This window comes from Cydia strobilella, chromosome Z (genome assembly GCF_947568885.1).
Source record: "Cydia strobilella chromosome Z, ilCydStro3.1, whole genome shotgun sequence".
Classification (NCBI taxonomy): domain Eukaryota; kingdom Metazoa; phylum Arthropoda; class Insecta; order Lepidoptera; family Tortricidae; genus Cydia; species Cydia strobilella.
In genome coordinates, this window is record NC_086068.1 from 17,713,130 (window position 1) to 17,732,001 (window position 18,872).

An 18,872-nucleotide genomic window follows, 5' to 3' on the forward strand; every position below is an offset into this window, starting at 1 on the left:
CGCTAAAATGTTTGAGCCGTACACGCACACGTCACGCAAGGGGTGTGCCGTGTGCCATCTGACATCTCTTATAAGGATCTGTATATTACGGATGCCTGCACGTCTACGCACAGGCAACTGGTGTGCACAGGCCTTCAATAAGACGATTGTTATACCTCGTAAAGCCGTGGCATGGATTGCTGTCTCGTACCCTCGCACTGTTCCAAAACCTATCTGAATGAAATAGTTATATGTTGCCATTTAGTACTTAGACCAACAGCAGAGTTGGGGTCATTTTCGAAAAATATGTCTGCGGTCTAATTGCCGCGACCCATAGGTTTATTTTTATACAAAATGTATGGAAAGAGTCTTTGCAATTAGACGTAACCGCAGACATATTCTAGAATGACCCTTGGATAAGGCGGCGTATCGTGCACCCTGTAGCAAATGTGTCGTTTTCATATGGCATTTCATTTTATCTCGTTGTTTTTATAATCTATATCTGATAAGGATCCATAGAAACAGTGAGATAAAGTAAAAGCTAACCTTAGGTCTTTACAGATTATGAACGACGAGAGTTCACGGAAAGTACTCGTACCATGGATCTCAAGACGCAGTTTTCCTCTTTGTAATTACATTATGCCTGTGTGATACTACTAGTACAGTCCATGAATACCTACAATAGGGTGCATCTTCTCACACTACAAGGATTCCATTATCTTTGTAAATAAGCGCCATGAGAACCTTCGTATGTATAGGTTAGTAGTTGCTTACCTATTTGTTAAATGAGGATAAAATTACAGAATATTGTAAAGGGTAAAAATAAAAACAATGATGACAAGCGTCTCCTTAGAAAGAGCATAACTGCTTATTGAAAACAAAGTTGCCGATCGTTTATTGCTATTAGTTTGGTCTCGCGCTCGCGCTCGCGTACAGTAAGTAGGTGCACGCGCTACACTCAATGCCGAAGAAGGACATGCTTGTCACTAAGTTATCGGATTGCGACAATGGCGGGCTTGTTTTTAAACGGCTTGAAGTATGATATCAGTCGGTATGGCTATTGTTCTCTACATCCTACTTACACCTATGTCCTGTAAAAACCTTAAATTTTCATTAATGTCAATGATGTCGTTATACCTATACATATATAGGAAACAGTATTTAACTTAGCTTCTTCCCTATATATTTAGGAAAGTAACACACTCATCACATTGTAAAATAAGATTAATGTAAAAAATAAATATTTAATCGGTAGTGACCCTGCCTACAAAGCCGGAGGTCCCGGGTTCGATTCGAATCACGGTAAGGGTATTTATTTGTGTGTTTATCACGAATATTTTATTCCTGAGTTATGGATGGTATTCTATGTATCTAAGTATGTATTTATCTATAGGTTGGCGGCCGATTGTAAGATCAGGCAGATTGTAATGTTCCTGTGTAATGTTTTGACGGTAGTCACGTTGAACCAATAGATAGGTAGGATAGGTTTGTTAGGTTGCTTGCTTCAGATGCCCGAACGGCACACTGACCAGAAATATGAGCTTTTCTAAGCTTAAGATTTTCACGTTTCACGACATGCCTGACCTTACGATCGGCTGTCGACATATATAAGTATGTATGTATATCGTCGCGTCTATTACCAATATAAACGATGCTCCGATATTCAATACAATTCCGTGCGACGCTGTGCGGCGTAAGCGCCATCGACAATAAGGTCCCTTTTAAACTTTCACGATTTTTACTCATTATTATTCACAACGACGGGACTTAATCGCGTAAAATAAGTTTTAAATTTACCTCCGACGTTTCGAGGACAAACAACGTTTCGACGTTTCGAGGAGGTTAAGAGGAGGTAAATTTATAACTTATTTTACGCGATTAAGTCCCGACGTTGTGAATAATAATAAGGTCCCTTTTCATAGAAAATGCCCCATTTTTAATTTTAAAATAGTTCTTGTATTAACGAACAGACCAAGCCACATATGTATTTAGACTAAGGTGTCAAGTTTGTAAAGTTAGGTCTTCGGGGACGGTTAATTTAAAAAAAAATATATTTTGCAAAAATAGTGTTATTTTAGTTTCAGTCACCTGAGCTAGTTTTCGTCCACGTATGAGCTAGTTCTCGACCACTTATTGAGTTGAAAATCTATTATACATATATTGCGTTTTTATTTCTTATGTTATGTATAAATCATTTTTAGTTGGTTTTATAGCTAATGCCCGCGACAGACCGCGTATAATGATTGTTTTCGTGATAAACCTAACCTATGTCCTTCGTTCGAACTCTCAAGCAATTTTCATACCAAATTAAACAATCCTTAATTTAAATCGGTCCAGAATCAATTGTATAAAATATCATTTTATTCACACACCGTTAACAAAGGGTGGGTGGTCGTGCCTTCAAACTAAATGCCTGCTTTAATAGGCAATATCGATCATATTAAGAGGAAAAACAAATGTATTTTGTAGATATACATACCTACATATTTTAATAAAATCACAATACTAAATATTCGCCTAGCTATTTCGGATTCCGCCCGTTCGTGGACGAAATCTAAATATTACATAAAATTGGTATGGTAATTAGTTCTCGTCCACTAAATTTCTTTAAAATTCCTTTATAAAACTACATTAAACTGATATTTTTTGGTTTTATTATAATTCTAAGCGCCACTTGCATCATTCCACTCACGCGGGGTTAACCCGTTAAATCTGGAGTTACTATTGGTTACCAGTCCAATTTGACACTGGTTTAGCCGCTTAACCCCGGGTTAGTGGGATGGTGCAAGTGGCCCTAAGTATGTGCTAAAATATATTATTTAAAATAGCTAGAATAGTAGCAAGACACGGATGCGAAGCTGCAACTAATATATTTTATCTTTAATTAGCTACTTGCAAAATATATTTTTATGTAGATAGATCTATTGTTTAGACATTAAGGATTGCAATAAGTGCAAAATTGTGAGGTATCCGGTGTGGTAGGTTTATAATACAGTTTACTAATTACAGTTTCGTGGAGCTTTGTTAAATTGTAATTTTTAACATTTGATTATAATAAATAAATTAAATTAATTATTAATTGTACTCAAATTATACGCAATTCTTTGTAGCAACTCCGTCAAATGGACAGAAACTAGAGCTGGACGGTACGGACGGTATCTAACTAGCTCACTAACCCAATACTTTTTTTTAAATAAAACGTTTGTAAGCAAAATATATTTACTTTTTTTTTTACTGCAAATGTCGGCGTCGGCATATTTTCATTTCATACAAGGTATAATCTTTTTTTTAATAAGTTGATTTAAAAAGAAAGTAAATGTTATTCCGCAAAACATTGTCTATAGAAATGTGGTTTTAAAAATTATATGTGATAAGCCACTTCTTTGTTTCATATATTTGTCTACCTATTGCAAAACTTATCTAGTGACATATGTACGAGATTTGCGTAGTTTGGGGCTAGGTTAGGTTAGATTTATGTAAGATTGTCCTCAAATATTTATTTATATTATTCATTAGTTAGGTAAATATTATTATTTGTGGGCACTTACCCGTAGTCAGTAGGTTCTTGATGAATACTCAACCCGCATTGCGTGACTAGGGCATCTAGGTAGCGAGTTCTGTGGACAAGACAGAGATACTGTCAAATAGGTAGGTACATAAGAAGTTTCTGTGGTAGTGTGCATGAATATATGTGACATTTACGAGAATTACGAGAGCAGGTCAACAACTTAGTTCTTATAGATGAATTCGGAAAGACCTTATTGCTTTATTTTATTTATTTTATTCCATGACTTAGAATTTTATTCCATGTTATTAGGTTATCTTGAACGGTTTTGTTGACATGCAGCTTCTTATCATTTGTCAAATACTATTTGTAGTGTAATGCGTGTCAAAGTACGGAACAGTAGCACTGACATGACATGTCCACAATGGGTTTCGTACTCGACCGTTTTAATTAACTTACACTGGTCGGCCTGTCTGCAAGATTAGTCAATTGTGGCGCAGGGTAGTCATGCCAGCATGGCTACTTGCTGGGCAGCGCACTTTTATAAGTACCTACTTACTATTGACGGATTGTAGGAAGATCAGACTGTTAAATACTCTATAAATGATGTAAATTTATTTAAATATAATAACAGGGAAGAATCATATTTTCTCAAGTTATAAAACTTTAAAATATAAAGGTTTTCGAAGAATACATATTTCGCAACTATATACTCATTTCAATAAAATGATTTTTAGTAAATTTTTAATTATTTATAGAATTAGGAGCGTTTAAAAATTGTAAACGCAAGCCGAACAATCTAACTGACGTGGGCATATGTTTGTTGTCAAAACCTACATCTAAGCAATTAAATTGTACTACTTAATAATCAAATTGTTAAATTGTGGACATTAATCATATTATGTAATTATTATGAGGCCGGCATCATCGCTCAGCGACGAAGCCCTTTTTTTCCTAAATCAAGATTTTTTTTTTTGTATGAAATCCGTTATTCGCTCCTAATTTTTACAATATTTAAAAAAATCGAAAAAAGTCTAACGTAGGGGCATAGATATGGTTACTTTACAACAAATTATGTAAAAATGTTTCCATAATGTCAATATCCAGAGAGGAAAATGGGGACTACGTATGGAGAAGCAGCCGTCCCCTTTCCTCTTAACTTAACGAAAACTTTAAAAAAATATAAAATGTAAAACGTTACTCGACTAAGTTTCCTTAACTGAAAAGATTTCTCTGCCAAATGATTTTTTTTTTAATAATAATTGTGCTGCTGATAAGCATAGAAGCGAACTAAAAAGTATGTGAACCAAGGGTCTACCAAACGTTAGTGGAACTTTACAAATAAATCACTGCGAAACAATGTTCGGCGAAAGGTTCTCTGCGAATCGATAGTCTAATAACAACTGGTCGGGGAATCATTTCATTAGGTACTTACTACCTAGCAACATCATCTGCTACTATTGATGCCGACTGTACAAGCATAAAAAAGTATAGGTAACAAATTTAATAAAGCCCTTCTTGCGTGTAGTTGTGTACAGTTTGCAAAAAAACGCATAAGCATAATGAATTATATAGATATTTAATATACGTTTAACTTGCTCGACATACATTTTTTTACCTCAGTCACTCACAAAACGTGGATACATAATTTCTTTTTTTGAAAAATAATAATTTTAGTGTTATATCGACTCAGAATCATAGTATTTTTCATACAACATTTGGGAGTCAGTTTAGTGAGGGTGAAAATGCGTCACAAAACTGTCAATAACCCAAAAGTTGATAGTTTTTCGATAATTAGTAAATGGTAATTTTTTTTCCTGTAAATACTCTTTTATCAGTGGACTGTACAGAAACAATGTCACTGTCATTATCTTCCGAGGAAACACTTATAATGAAACTCTCCAATATTGCATCCATTAGTGATTTCTGACATTGATACTTTTGCTCCTCCTTCATATGCAATGCAAGCTAACACTTTTCTATTCTTTCTGAATTATTAAACAATTTTTTTCCTTCGCTAAACTGAAATTGAAACGTTATTTTAAAATATGTACTTTCACTATTCCCCAAATTAATCAATTGGATTAAATTGGGGAAGATATGTGGCGTTCCATGCCTAAAGGGTACTTATGCTCCATAGGCATGGAAGAATGGTGGTAAGCTAATTTGACTTAAAAATGTATCAATTTTGTATTTCACGAATTTTAGCTTAAATAGAGAAATAGACAGGAATAATCAAACTTGAAAGAAAAGCAAATAATGAGTTTGTAAACCATACGTTTTATTACGAATTTCAAAAATAGAATCCATTCGAACACTTCCCTCACGCATGCAACACGGGCTTTAAAGGGGCCCACTGACTATCAGTCCGCGGACGATATCGGCCTGTCAGTTAGAACAATAATTTAACAGTTCCGAACAACTGTTCTACTGTTCTAAACTAAGCGTACACTGGTAGCAAACGTGCTGAATTGTTTTATCGCTGATCACTCATTTCCGGTTTCCAATAGTGGCGTGTCAGGATCAGGATCAGGATCAGGACAAAGACGCGGTGAAGTCGATCTAAACTCGCATCGTAGCGTTAGTAGCCTGCCTAACTTCAGTTAGGCACATAATTTATGATTCAATGAACGGTAGTCTGGAGCGCGGGCCTTAAGTGGGCTTGAATGAGATCATTTGCGCACTGCAGCTGCCCCCCTTTAAATGTTGTAATAAAGTTTTTATAAAACTGTACTTTTACTGCGAAGGGACCAAATTAAATTATTATGTAAAAGTTAATTTACACAAGGCTAGTAATCTTTTAGTAAATAGGTACTACGTTGTTTAGTGTATTCAAAAGTACCTATGTATAAAAACTTTTAATAAAAAAAAGATAAACCGACTTCAAAAAGCATGAAATAAAATACTATCCTTTTGAGGGTTCCGTGTTTAAGTATATGCGTTACCAACTGATATGTTTGAAATCGGTGCCAAGCCAAATTTTGAACCATATATTCATAGTGATTTTGGTGCAATTCGATAAGGATGCGGCTATATAAGTATGTACGTTGGATTGCCTAACGCAGCGTACTACGTAGGCGAACAACACGCAAACGCGAAGCGGCGCGGCACGGCCGCCTTAATTAATCCTTTGATACCTAAAGCCTGACCAGAAATATATGATCATGCGCCATGTTGCGGAATTTCATTGGAACTAATTTCTTACACTGGCAATAATTTTAATGATAGGTTGTCACTGTTATCAGTGTCATTGTGGCGGTTTACTTTAATAATGCTTAAGTGTTGAATATTAAATAATAAATAACAAAAATGCCCAAAACTATACATAGTCAGGAGCGGAACATTGTTAATAATGTAAAAGAAATAATGCTGGAAAAGAGCAGTTTGGAAAATTAAACTATTTCGCTACGAAACATTTCCAAATTAACATCAGAGCTGACAGGTAAACAAATCAAAATGTCATTATAGTCTGGTTAATACGTCTTGGTTATTGTAGTGTTATGTTATGAAATGAAATGAAAGCATTTATTTCGGATACAAATAACCCATATTATGTTAGTAGTAGTGTTATACAAGCGAGGAAACACAGTAACAAAAATGAGTTTGAGTTTGAAATAGTTATTTGTTATACAAGGGTGCAAAGTTGTATTTTACCCGCGAGTGTTTTAACACACGAGAAGTAAAATACATTTGCACCCGTGTGTAACACAAACTTTTCCCCTCACTATAGCGAGGAAAGTGCAACATCCACAGGCGTTAGATTATCTTCATCAACTGGAATCACTCATTTTTTTACGATATTATAACTAAAAACTGGAAATTCTGTACTTTTACGTGAGAAGTTTTTAAGTAAAATTTTTGTTGATAATGTTGACATTTCTGTCTGTCTGACGTTTTGAAATTGCATCGACTTAACTTGTGCGTTCCGTATTATATTTAACATAATTATTAAAAAACAAACGTTTATTATGGAATATACTTGAATAATGCTTAAGTGTTAAATATTAAATATTAAATAACAAAAATGCCCAAAACTATACATAGTCAGGAGCGGAACATTGTTAATAATGTAAAAGAAATAATTCTCGAAAAGAGCATTTCGGGAAATTAAACTATTTCGCTACGAAACATTTCCAAATTAACATCAGAGCTGACAGGTAAACAAATCAAAACGTCACTATAGTCTGGTTAATACGACTTGGTTATTGTAGTGTTATGTTATACAAGCGAGGAAACAGTAACAAAAATGAGTTTGAAAAATATTTACTATGGGCTTTGGAGACGATCAATCTTGTTAATTGACAATGTAGCAGAACCTATGTAAGTTTACGGAATATATACATACCCAGTAACATGACCATCATCGGCATCATCATCATCATGGTGGCCTTTTGGTGATCCAATCTTGGATGTAGGCCTCTTCCCAGAATGGAGTAACATGATAGACGAAATATTTTTTTCAACTATAGAGCTGAGCTGAGCTGATGGTGTGGCTAATAGTAGTCACACCATCTGGTATGTTACGACTAAATTAAATACATATATGTAAATTTATATACATTTCTAAGGTAAATCGGAGGCATCGATTACGCGGATTACAAGAGAAGGTAGTAGTAGAGTAGGTCCTGAGGTTTTATGCAAACCAAAAATAAAAAAGAAGATGCAATTAGACGATTTTGACCTATGTGTGATACGTAAGAAAATACATGAATTTTATACGGCAAAAAAGAAGTACCGACTATAAAAAAAAGTGTAGACACCAAATAAATGGGTTCTGATTTTTATTACGGCGAATAAAAGTAGATCAAACGAGTTGCCAATCCACATTGTTCAGACTATACTGAACTGTTGCCATATAAATGAGAATAATAGCGCCCTCTTGACAATGATCATATATTCCTGGTCAGGCTTTTATAAAAGTGTCCTACGTGGGCGATTTCGTTGAGAACGCGAACGCCTTGGGCCGGCCGCGCCGCGCCGCGTCGCTTCGCTTCGCATTCGCGAGTGTTCGCCTATGTAAGATGCAGCGTTACATGACGATAATAAACGAACTTTCTGTAGGTATTTAAGAACACACCTCAGAACAGAACACACGGTTGAACCTTCTTGGCGCAGTTCGTACCATGCTTGTCGGCACATTAGTGTAAATCTAATGCGTTTATTTGTCGACGTATTTTTTAAAGAGCATTTCTTACTAATTCTTGAACAGTGTGGGATTGGGGATACCGCCGTTTAGCCAAAATATTTTTCGCCAAATTTCACTTCCCAACAAACTTATGGCATCAGTTTCATTTCCCAAATGAAATTTTAGCAAGTTTTTATTTCGCAACCATTTCATTTCGCAACCCCATAGTTGGGAAATGAAAATCACGTACAAGGTTGGGTTAGGTTAGGTTGGATTATGTAAAGTTGGGAAATGAAATTTTGCCAAAAGATAATTTGCGTAAAATAGTTTGGGAAGTAATACTTTGGGAAACGATTTTTGGCAATACATTAGTAAACCGTGGGATTGGGACTGAGTTATTTTCTGTCGCTTATCCAGAGTACTACTCATGAAAAGGGATCCCATCATCAGATCAGAACCAGATTAATGTAAGACCAACTTGGAAGTAGCTACTTTCGAACAAAAAAATAATTACTCAAATCGAACCACGAGTCTCGGTGATTACTATTAGAGAACATACATAAAAAAAATAGCCACGACCTAATAACCTCCTCCTTCTATGAAATTGAAGTCGGTTAAAAATGGGCTGATGATGGGAGCCAACCGCTAGCTGTCATTGTCAGGGTAGATAGGTTGTTATTATAGTTTTTTTATCTACATAATACTTATATGGTGCTTAACTAATGCAATTAATCACACCATTTTTTAATTGATAAGTTTGTACTTTTATCCAATGTGCTCCTTAAATACTTATGTATTTGATATTTTTAGACTTTTATTTGTAATACTAATATTAAAAAAACCGGCCAATTGCGAGTCGGACTCGCGCACCGAGGGTTCCGTACATTTCACGGTTCATGAGATACAGCCTGGTGACAGACAGACAGACGGACAGACGGACAGCGGAGTCTTAGTAATAGGGTTCCGTTTTTACCCTTTGGGTACGGAACCCTAAAAAGGACTTGTGTGTAGTAATTTTATTACACGTTTAGTTACTTGTCATTGTGGTATACTGAAGGTTAAGTACGAACTGCAAAATAGTTATTTAAGTGCGGAAAAGAGGAAATTCTAAATGAGTGGCGATAAATTAAAACACGACCGCAGGGAGTGTTTTAAATCGACACGAGTTGCGAATTAACTTTTCGCACGTGTATCGTACAACGTTTTACAGTACCTATGGCCCTTTAAACTTTCGACATATGCACGAAAAGTGCTCATTCCCGCACTAGTGCGAAAAAGTAGCACCATATGTACTGTAAAATAACTTTTTTGACACATCATAGCAACAAATACATCGGAAATTAACATTTGTCGGTAAATAATAATCTATTTGTTGGCATATTATCCTCAGTTAAATAAATATGTATTGTTTTTTATACGGTAAAATATCTAGTAATTGGCATTTGAACCTCTATAAGCCAACTTTACTTTCTAAATGTTTCTATTATAATTGGAAAAATCTTCCTAACAGCATCCTTGTCTGTGCGTGCCGAGTTCCGAGGGGTGTCGTTGCACAATGCCAGCTGTTTTTATGTGCTTGCATTTTTTTCTCAACCACTACCTGAGCCGTTTTTACCTGCCGACTAAAACCAATTAAACTGATCTTTTACCTTAAAAGCCATAACGTCACTTCGAAAGTAAACATAATTCAAATAAATTGGTACACATTCTCGAAGCTGCGCACGATCAACATGATTTTACCAGCTTGAAATTATAATTGACGCTAACCATTAACGCAAGAAATTATAATTATGTAATTCAAAGGTATTTAGTACTTTCTGTGGGCGCGTAGCCAACGTGCCATTCGTTAACGCTCCGTAGCCTATCGCAGACATCTCTCTCTATCACTCTTCCTCACTAGCGTGACAGTGACAGTTGCGTTTCGTGCGCTAACGCTGCGTCTTACGTAAGCGAACAACTCGCAAACGCGAAGCGAAGTGGCGCGGCACACCGCGGCGGGCCCACAGCGTTCGTACATAGTACGCTGCGTAAAAGCCAAAAGGAGCGTTAACGATTGCACGTTGGCTACGCACCCGGAGTTTGCGGTCAAACCGGATGTCACTAGTCTCGAAACCATTGACGTAATTGAAACAATTACTTAAATCGTTTAATTAGTTACTCACTCTAATTATTAATTTATTTATTATTAGTGGCATAACGTAATGCCTAACGAGGTCTTCATGACAAACACTGTAATAACGGGTACTGTAGGTGGGTAATAATGTACACTACGAATTAAATAATCTGGCGCGATGCTATACCCCTACAAAGTTAACTAACTTCCACGTGGCATCTTATCCATCGACAGTTTAGAAAACGTTTGCTTCCCACACATTCACAACAGTCGGATATTCAATCACAACAGTATGTTACCGTTCCAATGCAAGGTAGATTCGCGGCCACGCGGCCAAGTGAGCGATGTTAATGCTAATAGCGGGTGGCGTGCAGCGCCGCTCTACTTGGCGTACTCGTAACGGAACGTGGCGTGCCCGGCGCGCGCTTGCTGGAACACTCGCCCCGGCCCGGGGATCGCCGGGGATCGCCATCGCCGGTCGCCGCCCGCCTGCGTGTCCTGCTTCAACTCTCTAATAATTTCACTACTGTCTACTGTCTGCATCACACATTTTAGAAGAAATAACGCAGTTCTAATCAGGCGCCTGAATTGACAGGTATATGTTACGACGAACAAGTACCTATCTCTAATGCTTCCGATTATCTGGGATGATGTGAGAAAAAATTTAACGCCTCGCAGGTCATCATGTCAAACTGAACAAGATGTAAAACATGGATTGACAATTCTTCACATTGTAGTGTGGCTGATCTGTACGCACCAGGCAGGCAGGTGTTAATTAACACTTCCCGAAGTAGTCGTGACCATTGGGTATACTCGTAGGTAAGTAGAATAATACTGAATAAGTAGACCAAACTGCAAGTAAAGTAAGTATAAGTTGGAGACAACCACTTTTCCGTTACTTATGTGCTATACTCTTTACTGAGTTCAAGTTCAATTGATAAGCCTCTTTTATACTTCCTGTCTATATGACTATTAACCATTATGTGTTGTTTTAATAACGTTCAGTACTTTTTAGCAATACCCGGAATAGTCAGCGTCTGTGGTCAGCATCAACAGTACCTACCTAGCGGATTAGACTACGCATGTATATTGAATACCTACTATCTACATTCTGTAATAGCTTTACAAAAATAAATATCTATAACTATTTAAAGCTATTAATTAGAGTGTGGTGTAGTGTGGTAGATATTTAGAATAAAATTTGTATTTATATTTGTAAAAATATTAGAGACGCCATCTGACGTACATACGAGTACAATATACAATAGATTCGGCGGTTTGTTTTAGATGCTACTCGTACTGTTGATAATGCCTTGTACATGTAGGAAACGTAACCATTTAGAATACCTATCGAAGAAGTATAAATACGCATTGGAAATAGTTGCAAATTAGACCGTACAATGATCCACCGGAAGACCAAGCACGAATACAAAGCTTCTCATTTAGATTCTGTCATAGAAACCCAAGTCACGTAGGTCCACACTTCACGATACCTGTGAGCCGTCTCAGCCCAGCGATGCTAATGATTACTATTGGTGTTGTCCATCCATCGTAGAACTCCATTTGTCAATTGAAAGATCCGTTTCCTAAAATCCATTAGGTTTAAGTAAGCCTAGTTATTATAAATGTCGCAGCATCGTGCATACTAAATATTGTTAAAACATAAGACTGCACGACTGGCTCGAATTCGTGTGCGTGACACCGCTATACTGACACCATTCTTAGAACCGTCTTTACGAAGTAATTATATAAGTCAATGTTAATAACTGTGTAAGAATATAACGAACATATTTATTCGCAAAATTAAGCATTTCAAGATAAATCAGTCAATCATTACAAACATTATTATGTTTTAGGTTGAAATAGTGAAAATAATAACTGAATTTTGAACAAATAATCCGGACGTAGCACGCAAACGGGATTTCAATAGAGCTAGATAGAGACGGGCTTTCTTCGCATACCTCGTATTGCGTGTGGAAGTACGCGGCTGAGTTAGCTCCGTTACACCCCACTTCTCGTGAGGCCTGCGATTGCACACCTAATGAGACTACAAAATTAACGCAAAAAATTTATGCATATTGACGACAACAGGATGAATGCATGAACAGCTACATTGTACGCATCAGTTAGAAGTAAGATTCAACTGAATTGAAACGTAGACAGTGTCGTGATTATTGATGAAGCATCAGGTGCGTAGGAAGCCGACTAAAAAGGCCCAGTTGGCCGAAATCGATGTCTCGGGTCGCGGCGCGGGCCGGCAGGTGACAAAACTAGGTACACTACGACTTCCGACAAGTTGACGAGACGAGGCGCGCAGCTTCCTCCTCAGATACAGGGGCTGTATCGGGTGCCGAATATGAGATGTGTCTGCTTCAGCGGAGAGCTGCGCGCGCACCCTCCTCCGTCGTATTGGCACTTGTTGATGCTGTATTATGTGTATTTCGCAGCGAGGTACGAGCAGGTATATTTAGCACAAGTTACTTACGTTAAACAATGCCTTTATCTTTAGACTTTTATTACATTCGCACTGTTTACTACGAGAGAAATACGCAGTAACGACTTCTAATTTGTCTTGAATATTCACGATCGATAGTTGCGCATAACCTGTAGACTCTCACAGTAGGTAGGACTACAAATTAGTTATTGGGACTATAATATAACTAAGATTCAAAGTCAAAATTGTTTGGTTTTTTTTCATAGATTTTATATATAGGTTGATTTTATATATAATTTATCTCTGACCAAACTGTGAGGGGTGAATATATAGGTCATAGTGAACAACGTTTACTATGGGGCCAAAAGCGAAATCGCGAAACATACATACATACATGTAAACTTCAACTCTTAGGGCCGATACAGACGGACTGCAACCCAATTTGCAATTTGTATGGAAACCACGTTCGACGCGTTGCCTCCCTGTCACACTTACATACGAATTTACAAGTGCGACAGAAACGCAACACGTCGAATGTGGTTCGCGGTAGGCCCTCAGCACGCCAACTGCAACGTCGGCGTGCAGTTCCCATACAAGTTGCAGTCGGGATGCAGTCCGTCTGCCGGCCCTTAGACCTGTGTGTTTTATGTTATCTGCGTGGTACCTACGTAATTTTTTTACCTTCACCGTTTATTTATTTTTCAATTTATTTATAAATTGAAAGATCAATACAATTTACCCTTAAATACAAATTTTAACTTCACATCATGTTGTTCGTAAGAGTAGGAAACGATTCCTCCGTACTATGCGTTCGGTTCCTTTATTCGGAAAATGTTGTAAGACTAACGGTCGAGGGATTTTAGGCGTTGATGACAATTGATAATTAGGGCACGATTTTTAAGTTTAAAAAAATATCATTATCGTATGTTATTCTATACTACTCTATAGTAGGTTGATTCGATGTCTGAAAATATGCGGTCGCGCGTTCACAGTGCTTATTAATCGATTAATCATAAGTCCTTAGATAGATTTAGAAAAGTGGTGTCATTTGATAGATCTTACTAAATAATTCAAAAATTAAATACGTGGAATTAAGTATAACAAGCTGTAAAAAATAAAAATGTGGGATTTCTCATTGGCATTATACGATTGCTCTTGTTTGAAGCTACTGTGCGTGAAGTTTACTTAATATGTACAAAAGAGACGCAAAGTGGCTCGGATAGCGAGATGCAAAAATAATCAAAGTTGATCCTAGTGGAAATGTTCATTTCCGCAGAGAATGGCTAAGTTCGAGCTGCGGGAGTGTAGTGCTCAAATACAGAACAATAGTACAAGTGCCAAAATATACGAAGGCCGAGCTCCGCGTAGGGCTGAAGCTTCCTGCAAATTCGGACCTCGGTCCTACGCGGGGCTCGGCCTTCGGCCTTCGCATTCAGACACTTGTATAGTTACTAACAACTATTGTTTTGTGCGCATAATAGGCGCCAGTCGTCGAGTTGCGGAAAATCGCCCGAATTACAATACACAATACAATATTGTTTTGTGTTTGAGCACTAACCTCCCGCAGCTCGTTGGGAATGGTTAGTTTTTGCCTAGAACAAATATTTATTTAAAAATTTAAAAAAAAATTAGATTCTCACAATGAGCTCTTTCTTTTGATATATAGCCTCCTAAGACCCCGCGTAAATTTTTTTTTACATATCCCACAATCTATTTTGAACTTTTGTTGAGTAACTAAGGGTTCTAAATTCAAAAACGAAACAAATGCTTCTGGGTCTCAGGAAAATAGATAGTTAGCAAAACTTGTTTTTTTTAAATTTTCTCATTTATGATCCTCGTTACACTACTAAGCCAGGTTCACACCTGAACACGCAATTTTTAAAGATAATTATTTTATCTATAAAAAAGCGAATGAAGTTTTAGAACACTCAGCACACAATACGTGGTGTGGTGTAGTGTAGTGTGGGTAGGAATTATGATATGCGATGCGAGGCATATCTCACGACAGCGTAGGTAATGTCTCGCGGTCGGTCTCCGCTGTCAATGGCTGTGGAGTGTTCAATTGTACACACGCTATCAGTTCGCTGTTCCATTCAAAATGGTAGTCTATTATGCTATAAGTAGATCAGATCTAATCGTCCGTTTCATTCATTAATTGTTTAGTATTGATAACAATATTTTGTTTCACGACAAGATGTTTTTATAGCGGTCTTTATTATTATCCATTTGTTTAAGCGCATGGAACTTAAATTCTGAGACGTACTCGCATGCACGCAAAAATGCGATTGTAGTTATACTGAATAATATGTAATATAATAATAATAATCTACTACTATCTGAAAAATAGGGGTTTAAACGTTTAGTTCATTCAAATGTACCTATAGCAATGTATAGTTACTATCTGTGATGTTATTAAGAGATTCGTATTGACACTACTTCGTATACTTACGTAGTAATTTCTATTATTGCTTTTTCAAATTTTTGATCAATGTATTTAAGAAGGTAATTACTTTGTATTGTGAAGTAACTAGGTACTTAGGTTTAATACGTTTAGTAAACCATCGAAGTATTTATACTTAAATGACGATATTATTTGACTGAATGTACCTACGTTTCAAAAGAATAGGTGCGTAGAGTTGTTATAAATGAGAGGAAGATTGAAATGATAAGGTATGTAGTATGCGAATCAGCTGTTTTGTCGAGTCGAGAGGCCCGTCGAGGCGACTGGTCATTGGCACGAGCGCGGGGTCTTCGGCCGCGTCATCTCGCGACGATAACTGACCTAGCTCTAGCACTAGACGCATCTCTTCTGAACTAGGGGTCGCATTGCACCTGGCGGCAGGCCGCGCCGAACGACGCTACTTTTTGTGTTAGCTAGGTAGGTATACGGTGGCGGCGGTTTATATTTATCGTACGCGCGCAGATGGCGCGAGCGCAGGGGTCGTACGCGCGGCCGGGGGTGCGACTGTGCGCCCTGCGCGCTGCGCCCACGGCGCACATCCGAGTGCCGGCTACGACTTGTAAACAAACCGGGCGAGGGCAATGGCTGCCTGCCACTCCCCGCGCCTTGCGCACCGAACGACGCCATTCAACCGGGAAGTTCACGTTTTATTTTTAGATTACCAAGTATCATGCGAAGCTTATGCTCATACACAAATACATCAAAGGTATGAAAGTACTCAGATAGTAGTTACCTATACCTACTCATTCGAAAAGTCGATTATGTTTAAAAATGTCGCAGCCTGGTGGAAAAGAAATCCTATTGATAAATTTCGGCTCTACACCGATAAGATCTCATTCGTTGGTGTTTTATCAGTATCGAACGTTACGTATTACTATACACCTCCAACAAACAACTATGGCCAAATGCTCTCCACGCAAGTTTAGTGCATTGTTTGCCAGCAAGCGATAAGATAACCGCAAATATTGATATTATTATAACGTTGAGCGTTAAAATTACGAAAAGGGTATAGTAAAACGCTTGGCTGTGAGACTTTGGCAAGTGAGGACCCACCAAACAAAATATCAGGAAATAAAACTTGAAAATAGTCTGGAGTTGCAGGCGTCCATAGGCCACGGTGACCGCTTACCATCGGGGTTGCCGTATGCTTGTATGCCACCGACGTAGTATAAAAAATAAAAAACTATTAAAACGTGTGCTACACAGACAAAAGAACGGGTTTCCCGAGCCCACTGTGCATTGTAACAAATTAGCGAGGGGTTGAAATAGTGGCATACGATGCCAGGTGCAGCAACTGGGGTCAACACCCGCAGCAGCAAAGCAAATATATGCCGCGGCAACGTCTCTGTTACACGCACGCTTCCGCGTGCTATCGGCATTGACATTGATGTGGCGCGCGGGCCGCCACGACGCTCAGGGGCCAAGAGCGCGGTGCCATTTCTGAGAATATTGTCTTCGGCAGCGTTGGAAGCGGCGGCAGGCGGTCGGACCCGAGTCAATGACCCGAGGGCGAGGAGGGCGCGGGAGGGTGCGCGCGCACGCAGCCGCGCCCCGCCTTTATTTATTACGCTACGCGCGGCGCGCTCGGCGCCGGCAACGCTCGCCCGCGGCGGGGCGGAGGCCGCATTCCGGGCGGCCGGCGCCGCGGCCCGCCGCCGCCGCATGCAGCGAAAATAACGCGCCTCTGGCGAGCCGGTAGCCGGTACCCTTGCTGTTAGCTATCATATAGTCACACTTTAAAATAAACTCCGAACTTACTCAGAAATGCCGTCGAGTCCTGAGCACGTGCGTTGGTTCGATGCACCACTCTGTCTCTGCTCACAAGCACCATAGTCACTGTCCATAATTGCTAGCGTTTAAGATACGACCTATCTCAAGTACTCGATGAATCCCGAGGCTCTACATATAAGTCAACACTGAAGTTCACATGGCGCGAACTGTCGCGTCGTTGCGGCGGTATGGCCGCGTCAGTCTCGATGGCGGTATGACGCATTAGTGAGCGCGCGGCGCGGCCGAGCCGAGTGCGCAGGCAGACGGGGTGATGGAACGGGCGCGGGGGAGCCGGCGGAGCCCCCCGCGGCGGCTCCGTGCTGCCCTCTGCGTCGGGCTCATCGACCGCACTCGCCCTCGCCGCACCATGGGACTGCTTGCACACCACTCTCACTGTGCCGCAAAACGACGCGTTCCCGCCGTGCTGGCCGCCCGCGCCCACTGGGGCACCGCCCGCCACCCGCTTCCGCGCCCGCATCATACATGTCCCATTGCCCCGACCATACACATCCAGTGTCGATGCGCAACATTGACAGGTGACTCTCCTTCTCCAACCTACTAACTGACATACTACTGATGGACAGACAAAATAGCTCTATTTCATAAAAATCCATTAGGAACTCTACAACTACGTTTTAATAAAGACAGGTATTGTAAATAGCTAGTAGTAGCTGAAATGACTGATGGCTGGAAGTTTTAGCCTAATTGTATGATTCACGAGGTGTCGGAAACAAACAGGCGAGTGAAGAGAGTGTAGATATATGTAGTGGAATTAGTAGAGCGAGCGGACAAGCTCGGGAAGCGCTTAGCTTACGCTAACGGGCCGGCGCGGGCGCGGCGTAGCCAGGAGCGCGCATCGCGAGACTGCGTCTGGCGGATCGGATGAGGCATATCAGCGCGCTCTAACTCTAACTCACGACGACCTATTTCTTGCATCGGATGTAGCCATATTAAAGGAAGCTTACACATAAGCTTTGAGAAAAAAGGTCCTTTAAAATATGTAGGTATATATGTATTGTAGAGCGTTTTTTTTATTTCTTATAAGTATAACAACGAAACAAAACGCCGAGGTATTGAACACAGGTCTCCAAAATTGACGCTTGAATAAAAAGGGAGCTTACACCGGCTTCAAAAAGGATAAAATATTATCCTTTTTATATGCGTTAGCATAAACATATAAGATGTTTAAAGTCGGTGATAAGCCAAAGACAAACAATCTTAAAAGCAAACTTAAGATTTTTTCCCTATCAGTTCAGAAATGACGGAGTTTGGGGCAAAAAAAAGACGGTCTAACCTCCCATTTTTTAAGTCGGTTAAAATAGTGACTCGTCTTTTTGTTAAGTTGGCAGTTTATAACATAACGATATAATTCCATCTCATACCGCATCCAAAAAAATACACCTACTTAACTTGTAGCGTCGCTTTTTGTAGTACATTATTCAATGAACTTGTTTTTTACTAGTCGACGCTTGAGTAAGTACGCCC

The 18,872-nt window shown here is 39.1% G+C and overlaps 1 protein-coding gene across 2 annotated transcripts in view; it reads right to left on the reverse strand.

Moving 5' to 3' along the window:
* Positions 1 to 17,939, reverse strand: part of LOC134754452 (uncharacterized) — a 54,158-nt gene extending 36,219 nt beyond the window's left edge. For both annotated transcript variants that reach the window (XR_010128890.1, XM_063690783.1), the window contains exons 1-2: positions 17,376 to 17,939; positions 3,528 to 3,596 (exon numbers count right to left, since the gene is read on the reverse strand). Coding sequence is in view for 1 of the 2 variants with exons in the window: in XM_063690783.1 (XP_063546853.1) it covers positions 3,528 to 3,596; positions 17,376 to 17,461 (155 nt within the window). In the remaining variant the exon portion in view is untranslated. The remainder of the gene's footprint in view (positions 1 to 3,527; positions 3,597 to 17,375) is intronic.
* Positions 17,940 to 18,872: the final 933 nt, after the last annotated feature.